Raw genomic sequence first — 10,428 nt, forward strand, 5'->3', positions numbered from 1 at the left:
ATTCCAACCAAAAATCGTGGAAAATTAACCGGAAAATTTTTTCTTTTAATTGTAATGGAATTTTTTTTATCGTTCAAATCAATATCTTGTTCTTCACCCGCGTGACTCTTGCTATTTGCATTCATCTTTCTATTTCGCGTCTTATTTCAGTTTCTTGCTTTTGGTTTATGTATGTCACGCGATCATCACTTTAAACTCAGCACGTGTTTGTCTGTAAGGTAAGCTTCTTAAAAACAATCTTAGCATTAGGTCATTTCCCTATTCTAAATACTTTGTGCAAAACCTTGTTTTAATCAGTGATAGGAGTCAAAGATCATTTGCATGATTTTTAGAATTGACCAAGATCTCCTTTTGACCGTTCAGCTTCGTTCGTTTATCTTCTACGTTGAGGATTTTAGGTTTTCACAGCAACTGAATGGAGATTAGCTGCCGAGTTGTCCTAAAACGTTGTGTAAACGTGATCGGTCGTAACGCTTGCGCGCTTGCGTGACTTACAAAGTAGACAATGGTGATCGGAAGGCGCCTTCTCGATGATTTACGTTGAAATATCAGGTCATGAACTACGCACAGTGTGGAGAAGATCAAAATTAAAGAATAAGATTTGGCACTCAGGTCATAACAGACATATTACGTTGCTTAAAAGGACACAAAAACAAGTTAAAATAGGTTACAGTGTTTATATTTACAAAACAACACGCATACACTCTGAAAAAATTCTTGCAGTTTCTCCCGAGATTTAGTATACGGAACCCGATAGACTAACCCTCCTTTCCGCTGATTTGTTTCCATCACTAATGATGTTACACTCTTATGGACCACAACGGTTTTGAGCTACAAACTCCCCACTTCCCTGCGACCATCAAAATCAACTGGACAAACCCGGCATGATATATTGCGTGACGTGATTGTGCAAATTTTTCCCCGTGCCATATGGCCTGTTTCGCGGGTTCTACAAATTGAAACCAAAATTAGTTTGAGTAACGAATTAGAATCGAAAGTTATTAAAATGGACTGAATTACATTTTAATGAGAATTTTAACTCTTAAAAGGTTTACTTGATTCATGGAAAGCAAAGATTGGAGTGGCTTAGGGTATTTAAGCCCTGATTTCTCTCCTAGAATGTCGGGACGACGTTCGAGTTATTTGAAGCACTACCAGCTATCCAGCGAAATCTTCGATTACAAGTTAATTTTGTTTCCTTCCGATCATTTTGACCACGATATCATGGAAAAAATATGACAGTTATTGGTATGTTCTAAACATCCGAACGCTTTAAGAAACATTGGAAATGCGGTGAAAGTACTTGTTAACAGCCACAGCACAAGGGAAAATGTGAGGTAGTAAAAGAAAGCCAGACTGACTGGAGATGTTTTTGAAGTTTTCGGAATAAAATTTGTAGTCGGATCACATGGGTAATATATTGCAATTTCTCGAGAGTGAAGGCTATTATTTAACTAAAAATTGATTCGTAAGTGCCTGTCTGAACTTTGTGCAATAGCAGACAAAATTGTGTCATGACGACTTTTAGTCTCGATTTTTGCATCCGCTTAAAACTTCTAAACTATCAAATTTCGTCAGAGCTTGATCTGCTCATGAGACCAGCTGGCATAGTTTACCTATGGACTCAAACTCCAGTTTCAAGACTCATCGTTCGTCGTTTCAAAGTTTTAAAATCCACGAGTTTCGCGACAAAAGAAAGTTAATGCCTTCCAGGTAAATTTAAGTGAGTTCAATGACCAGCTGGTGACAGCTTTTACGACAAATGGCGTTGAAAACTCAGTCTCCTTTCACTGTCTCACATTCTTCTTTTTGTTCTGGATGCTAAAAAATACTTTTACTACATTTCCAGTGTCCTCCATATTTGAAATACCCAAAGCCACTCCAATCTTTGCTTTCCATGAATCAAGTAAACATTTAAACTATAAAATTTTCATTAAAATGTAAAATTCTTCAGTCCATTTGAATAACTCTCGATTTTAATTCGTTACATTAACTAATTTTGGTTCCAACTTGTAGAACCTGCGAAACAAGTCGTATGACGAAGAGAAAAGTTTCCACAATCACGTCACGCAATACATCAAGCTGGGTTTGTTCAGTTGATTTTGATGGTCGCAGGGAAATGTCGAGTTTGTAGCTCAAAACCGTTGTGGTCTTTAAGAGCGTAACATCATTAATGACGGAAACAAAAAGCAGGAAGGAGGGTTAGTTCATCGGGTTCCGTATACTAAATCTCGGGAGAAACTGCAAGATTTTTTTCAGAGTGTATGCGTGTTGTTTTGTAATATATAAACACTGCAACCTGTTTTAACTTGTTTTTGTGCCCTTTTAAGCAACGCGATATGTCTGTTATGACCAGAGTGCCAAATCTTATTCTTTAATTTTGATCTTCTCCACACTGTGCGTAGTTCACGACCAGATATTTCAACGTAAATTATCGAGAAGGCGCCTTCCGATCACCTTTGTCTACTTTCTAAGTCACGCAAGTGCGCAAGCGTTACGACCGATCACGTTTACGCAACATTTTAGGAAAACTCGGCAGCTAATCTCCATTCAGTTGCTGTGAAAACCTAAAATCCTCAACGTAGAAGATAAAAGAACGAAGCTTGAACGGTCAAAAGGAGATCTCGGTCAATTCTAATGATCTTTGACACGAGCGCAATTGAGCAAACACATGGATTTGCGTTGTTTTTAAGAAGTTGGTGGATGGAAGCTAGAGATATACCCGCGGATTTGAGGCAATCCGTGACCTTATTGGTGTAAAGTATGCACTGATATGCTTTTTCAGCTCGGTTAACGCCTGCATTTTGAGAAGTAGTGAATTTTTGATATGCAAATTAAGGTCGAAGAGAAGGGTCTCCTCTGATCACGCTGGTATGAAAAATATTTCAGCTGTTTCCATATTTTGTCTATGAACTAACTGAATACACCTTGTAACTTGTAGCAAGATAAAATTCCGTGAGCTACATTGTTGCAGTCGCTGCGCGCTGGACAAAATCTTTGATCGCTGTCCACAAGGGTGGTCCGGCCAAAAATCATTGGCCTAAACTATTTTTGAATCATGTGTCGTAAACCCTTTTGGGCAAAAAATAAAAGAAAACTTTTTTCCGACGGGAAGCCGAGAGGACCGCTCTTAGCGGGAGCGGCACTTAAAACAGGTTTAGAGAATTTGATGTTGGGTAAGATGACATCCTTTGACTGATCAGTATCTGTATTCTCATCACCTGCTCGCTTGTTAATGCTTTGATATTGCAAAGGAGAAGCTACTTAAAAATCATTCACCTCTGAGAGTTGGAGGGTTAATAAGGAACAAGGCAGATCAAATTTTAAGAGCAAAAAAACTATAAAAACAATGCACAAGTTCCGATCTTTTCCTACGTCCGCAGGCAATATGAAGCAAATCCTGGGCCCATCCTCCCATTTGGGATCGCCCTCTTTGATCTCGAGCAAGAAAACAAGTTTATAATTTTTGGACAATGTTGGCGATGAAGTCGCCAAAAGCGGCAGAAAACAGTCAAGTTTGACTTGCTACAAACACAGCGGGCTTTCTTTCCCAGTTCTTAAGATAAATGAGTCATCTTTTTTTTGTCCGAGCGAACTATTTTTGCCATACAGCAAAACCTTTATTGACAAAGCATGTTCAGTCAAGAAGTCTGAATATAAGTCTCTTTGGCGTTTTTTTATGAACTTCCACTTTGTCTCGATCCACAATAACACACACGCAAAAAAAGAAAACTCAGCGAATGCAGCAATCTTCTTCATTACGCTTGGACAAGAACGAATATTTATTTGCATTTATCAATGACAGGTTAAGTTTTTCCTTCACTTTCTTGCTTCTGGTTCCATCTATCAAACAACAAGGATACTGTTTTAAAAGGTGAAATGTCTTTCTTTGAACATAATTCTATGGCTGCCACTCGTTAATTTTCATTTTTTCTGAAAGAATTTACGTTATCATTCCGTCAGATAAATATTGGAAGAATCAAGCTCTAGGCATAACTAGAGTTGTTCGGAAAAAACACTCGCCTGTTACGTCGCATATGAAAAAACAATTTTTCCCATCATTTAAGGAGCCTCCATAGAGTTTTTGCTCAATGTTGGCGCTGGCGCCAGCGTAATGTTTTTCTAGAAAATTTTTGATGTTTTCGCTTTTCAAGGTCACTAAAAGCCATCAGATGGGCGATGAATAAGGCTCGGAATAGTGTTTGCTGTAGTAAATATTATCAAAATGATTTTCGTTGTTAAGCTAAGACAGCAAGAAGGGAGGCACTCGCCACTGATAATTTGGCTTTGCCCTTGATTTTCTTCAATTTGCTTCAGTGAAATCTCTCAAAAATTTTCACAATTTGGGAAATTTGTCCTGCTGATCATTGTAAAGCCGAAAAAAATAGGGGTTGCAAGAGCAGTTTCCTCGCTATTTGCAATTTTGTGATGTCTCCCTCCATCTCCAATTTGGTCTTATGAATTTATTTTATCAACGGGCACTAGGAAGGGCACAAATATGTTTAAAGGTCCAGAAAATCATAGGAAATTCCATCAAAGGAAACGCGATAAATTTTTCTCGAACATCCCTATTTTCTTTGTCGCAAAACATTACGCAGTGGTAGATCTATATCTGAGCATGCGTCTATCGCGTCATGTGTCGCCTTTTGGTAATCTTTCCCACGGAGTTTTCTTTTCGGTAGACCTCTTCTCCAGGCACAGAAGGCCTATGAATATTACCGGTGCAGTTGCTGGAAGCCCTTTATTCCATCACATAAAAACTGTTTTGTATTCGACTGTTTTTAACACACCTTTTCAGATGACAATTGTGCGATCGTATCGAGCCGCCATGTTTGTTCTCCATGTTGACACTTTTAAAAATCGCCTTATGTTAACACCTAGATCTCGCGCGGTCAAAAAACTCGATGGAGCATCCATAAGAAATGATATTTAACAAATCATACTAGGCGTCGAAAATAAATTTCGCTGCATATCTGCCCAAAGTGAGCCTATGCGGCGGTTGAAAAAAATAATACAATAAAGTTGTGTGACACAAATTAAACTACCAACTCAATGAATTCAAAAAACGAAATTTTAAATCTGAAATACTTTTGATATATTTAATCTGAATAAGTTGCGCGCAGACAAAACATTAGCAGTAGGATTCAGTATTAATATGGACCAGTTTGAAATTGTTTATCTATCGTTTTTCCATCAAAGAGACGGGTCATTATTGATCGGTGTCGAAACCGAACGGAGGGGGGGGGTGGGGGTGGGTGGGCTTAAACTCTAGTAATAGCCGGTTAATGGGGATATGTCTGTGGATGAGATGGCATTTTCACGACTACATTGACTATTATAGGTTTGGGTTTTCAAGAGACTTACTAGAATGGGGTCGCATACTTTCGGGATTTTGGGGATAAGAAAATACTCGTAATTAAGGACTTAAAAATGGGACGATAAGCGGTTTAATGGTTGTTACGGTATTGTTACGGCATTGTTACGGTATTGTTACGGTATTGTTACGGTATTGTTACGGTATTGTTACGATATTGTTACGGTATTGTTACGGTATTGTTACGGTATTGTTACGGTATTGTTACGGTATTGTTACGGTATTGTTACGGTATTGTTACGGTATTGTTACGGTATTGTTACGGTATTGTTACGGTATTGTTACGGTATTGTTACGGTATTGTTACGGTATTGTTACGGTATTGCCAAAAGTGAAGATGGGGTCTACGATTGGTTAGAGTGGTTTTTAATGTGGTAAAGATGCGGAGGCACCCCCCCCCCCCACCCCAAACCTAGATAGGCTGAGTCTCAAAATTGGATGTCTTAACACATTTTTATAACACAATTTGTCCACAATTGTTCAGTTTCCATGCAAAACTCATTAGCTTTGGAAAAAAGAAACTGAGGGAATGCTGTGCATAAACCAACAAGCTTTCAAGGAAAGTGAGCGCTCTGCCTTAAAAACAGTTGCACAAAGATGGCTTCTAAATGTTATCATCTAATTTATTTATTCAAGTTTTCTCTATTTCCCTTATTTCATTTCAGAAAGGCATTCTGTTAGACACAAAAGAGCGATGAATAACACGCGTGAAATCCTAGAGAAGATCAGGATAGGTTTGGATGTTGCTACATATCTTCTGAAGACTGATCGTGGTCTACAAGCCTCCAATTTGTGTGATGAATGTGTAATCTTACTTAACAACTTAGACTTTGAAATTAACGGCCCTGATGTCTCTGACGTAATATTCAATGCGTACTACGCAATCTCTGGTTACACAAATGCAGTAAGATACACCAACAAACTTATTGACATGTTCAGCAATGCTGGAATGTCAATGTTTGAACTGGGAGACAAATATCTACGAACAAGTAGGTTTGCAGAAGCCAAGAAACTTTTTGAAAGCGTAGTTGCTATCACTAAAACAATTGGCCACAGAAGAGAAGAAGCATGCACTTATAGCAGGCTTGGATATGTGTTTTATTCACTCGATGAATATCAGAAGGCTAAAGAATATAACGAGAAAGCACTTGCTATCGCAACACAAACTGACGACAGGGAAGGAGAAGGAAGACAGTACGGGAACCTTGGACTCGTGTTTCGATCACTCGGTGAATATCAGAAGGCTAAAGAATATCACGAGAAAGCACTTGCTATCGCAACACAAACTGACGACAGGGAAGGAGAAGGAAGACAGTACGGGAACCTTGGACTCGTGTTTCAATCACTCGGTGAATATCAGAAGGCTAAAGAATATCACGAGAAAGCACTTGCTATCACAACACAAATTGGCGACAGGGAAGGAGAAGAAAAACATTACGGGAACCTTGGAGTCGTGTTTCAATCACTCGGTGAATACCAGAAGGCTAAAGAATATTACGAGAAAGCACTTGCTATCGCAACACAAATTGGCGACAGGGAAGGAGAAGGAACACAGTACGGGAACCTTGGAGCCGCGTTTCAATCACTCGGTGAATATCAGAAAGCTAAAGAATATCACGAGAAAGCACTTGCTATCGCAACACAAATTGGCGACAGGGAAGGAGAAGGAACACAGTACGGGAACCTTGGAGCCGCGTTTCAATCACTCGGTGAATATCAGAAAGCTAAAGAATATCACGAGAAAGCACTTGCTATCGCAACACAAATTGGCGACAGGGAAGGAGAAGGAACACTGTACGGGAACCTTGGAGCCGCGTTTAAATCACTCGGTGAATATCAGAAGGCTAAAGAATATCACGAGAAAGCACTTGCTATCGCAAAACAAATTGGCGACAGGAAAGGAGAAGGAAGCCAGTACGGGAACCTTGGATTAGTGTTTCAATCACTCGGTGAATATCAGAAGGCTAAAGAATATCACGAGAAAGCACTTGCTATCACAACACAAATTGGCCACAGGGAAGGAGAAGGAAGACAGTACGGGAACCTTGGATTAGTGTTTCAATCACTCGGTGAATATCAGAAGGCTAAAGAATATCACGAGAAAGCACTTGCTATCGCAACACAAATTGGCGACAGGAAAGGAGAAGGAACACTGTACGGAAACCTTGGAGCCGCGTTTCATTTACTCGGTGAATATCAGAAGGCTAAAGAATATCACGAGAAAGCACTTGCTATCGCAACACAAATTGGCGACAGGAAAGGAGAAGGAACACTGTACGGGAACCTTGGAGCCGTGTTTAAATCACTCGGTGAATATCAGAAGGCTAAAGAATATCACGAGAAAGCACTTGCTATCGCAACACAAATTGGCCACAGGGAAGGAGAAGGAACACTGTACAGGAACCTTGGATTAGTGTTTCAATCACTCGGTGAACATCAGAAGGCTAAAGAATATCACGAGAAAGCACTTGCTATCGCAACACAAATTGGCCACAGGGAAGGAGAAGGAAGACAGTACGGGAACCTTGGAGTCGTGTTTCAATCACTCGGTGAATATCAGAAGGCTAAAGAATATCACGAGAAAGCACTTGCTATCGCAACACAAATTGGCGACAGGAAAGGAGAAGGAACACTGTACGGAAACCTTGGAGCCGCGTTTCATTTACTCGGTGAATATCAGAAGGCTAAAGAATATCACGAGAAAGCACTTGCTATCGCAACACAAATTGGCGACAGGGAAGGAGAAGAAAAACAATACGGGAACCTTGGAGTCGTGTTTCGATCACTCGGAGAATATCAGAAGGCTAAAGAATATCACGAGAAAGCACTTGCTATCGGAACACAAATTGGCGACAGGGAAGTAGAAGGAACACAGTACGGGAACCTTGGAGCCGTGTTTCAATCACTCGGTGAATATCCGAAGGCTAAAGAATATCACGAGAAAGCACTTGCTATCGTAACACAAGTTGGCGACAGGAAAGGAGAAGGAACACTGTACGGGAACCTTGGAGATGTGTTTCTAGCACTTCGTAAAAATAAGCTGGCCAAAGAACATCTTGATAAAGCGCTCGCCATTAGTATAGAAACTGGGCACAGAGAGTCTGAAGGACAATGCTACGCAAGGCTGGCAACTCTGCATTATTCGCTCAATGACTACCAGATGGCTACAGAACTATACGAGAAAAGTCTTTCTATCAGCATGAACATTGGCGATAGGGCGGGACAGGGAATAAGTTATGTATGCCTTGGACACGTGTCTTTATCCCTTGGAAATTATGACGAATCGGAAAAATACTTTGAGGATGCGCGCTCGATGAGTAGCAAAATTGGAGACAATATGACTTACTTTAAGAGTCTTCTCGGTATTACTCAGGTAAAGATGTCTCAATCAAAGTTAGTGGAGGCAATGCAGTATCTTCGTCAAAGTATTGAGATTTATGAAAAGTTGCGACATTTTCTAAAAGGAAACGATGAATTTAAAACGTCTCTCTTAGAAAAGCACGGTAATTTCCCCTACAAGTTGTTCAGTCAGATACTGGGCGGTAACGGAAGCCTGCGAGATTCTCTTAATGTGGAGGAGTTGCGACGCGCTAGAGGCCTTGCAGAATTAATGGCGGACAAACTCTTAACTGAGAGCCACATCTCAACTGATTTAACATATCGGCCTAAGATCGAAAACATTGTGAGTAAAGAGAGCAATTGTGCTGTTTTGTACATTTCATATTGTGAACGACATGTTCATCTGTGGGTCTTAAAAGCTAATGGAGACATTGACTTACGAAAGAGCCCCGAAATGGAAATCGACACCCTCATGGCTGCATTCGTTTGCGATGCGGAGGATATTTTTAAGAAGAGTGCCTCCACTTTCGGAATTAAATATAATGAGAATTGCGAAGATCGATCTCTGGGTGACGACATTCCCTTGTCTCCTCAAGAAGAGAGCCGAGCACCTTTGCAAGGTGACGAAACCAAACGGAACAAAATAATTCTTCAGTTGTGTTATGACCAGATTATCGCTCCTGTAAAAGATTTACTTACAGAGCCTGAAGTCATCGTTGTGCCTGAGAGGTGTTCGTACCGAGTCCCTTTTGCTGCCTTACGGGATGAGCCAGCAGGAAAGTATTTATCAGAAACCCACAGAATCCGCATCGTGCCTTCTCTGACGACTCTTGGAATCATCCAGGAATGTCCAGCGGACTACCACAGTCAGACCGGTGCACTGGTAGTGGGTGATCCTAAGGCTGGCCAAGTGCAATACAGAGGACGTCCTCTGAACTTAGTACCATTGTCCGGTGCAAGAAAGGAAGCAGAAATGGTTGGTCGACTCCTGGGGGTTCAGCCCTTGTTAGGAGAACACGCAACAAAGCAGGCGGTACTTCAAGCACTTCATTCAGCGAGTCTAATACATCTTGCTGCTCATGGTCATGCCGACAGAGGAGAGATTGCCCTTTCCCCTAATTGCACTACCAACGGTATTCCACAAGAAGAAGACTATCTTTTGACAATGTCCGACATTTCAAAGGTTGAGCTGCGTGCTAAACTGGTCGTACTTAGTTGTTGTCACAGTGGGCGTGGAACGTTCAAACAAGAGGGAGTCATTGGAATTGCTCGCGCGTTCCTAGCATCTGGTGCACGTTCAGTGTTGGTGGCATCGTGGGCCATACAAGACGAAGCAACAGAGCAGCTCATGAATCATTTCTACGAACGCCTGGCTGCTGGAGAAAGTGCCAGTGAGTCCCTTCACCAGGCCATGAAGTGGTTGAGAAGCAACGGCTTCACCGAACCTCGCCAATGGGCTCCGTTTGTGCTGATGGGAGACAACGTGACATTGGACTTACAGAAATTAAGGTAAGCTTGTTTCCGGTGACTAATTTTGTAAAAGTGACATTATCTACCTGTGCTCGAGAAGAAAAAGTTGTGTGACTGTAAGATTTAAGTTATGCACAAAGAGCACATTCTGACAGTTTAACTAGTCATGGTTCAGTAGGGTTATTTCAGTTTGTAAGATATTTAACATTTGAGCCATTGGACAATGCGTGCAACAACCGCAATCT

The 10,428-nt window shown here is 40.9% G+C and overlaps 1 protein-coding gene across 1 annotated transcript; it reads left to right on the forward strand.

Annotated features, from left to right (window-relative positions):
• Window positions 1-6,043: 6,043 nt before the first annotated feature.
• On the forward strand, window positions 6,044-10,226 carry LOC113683188 (uncharacterized). The gene is made up of 2 exons (XM_089214237.1): window positions 6,044-8,368; window positions 8,729-10,226. Exons 1-2 carry the CDS (start codon window positions 6,069-6,071, stop codon window positions 10,224-10,226), a joined length of 3,798 nt encoding a protein of 1,265 aa, XP_089070363.1. The 5' UTR covers window positions 6,044-6,068.
• The last annotated feature ends 202 nt before the right edge of the window (window positions 10,227-10,428 follow it).

Source organism: Pocillopora damicornis, chromosome 8 (assembly GCF_964200805.1).
Source record: "Pocillopora damicornis chromosome 8, jaPocDami1.2, whole genome shotgun sequence".
Lineage (NCBI taxonomy): Eukaryota > Metazoa > Cnidaria > Anthozoa > Scleractinia > Pocilloporidae > Pocillopora > Pocillopora damicornis.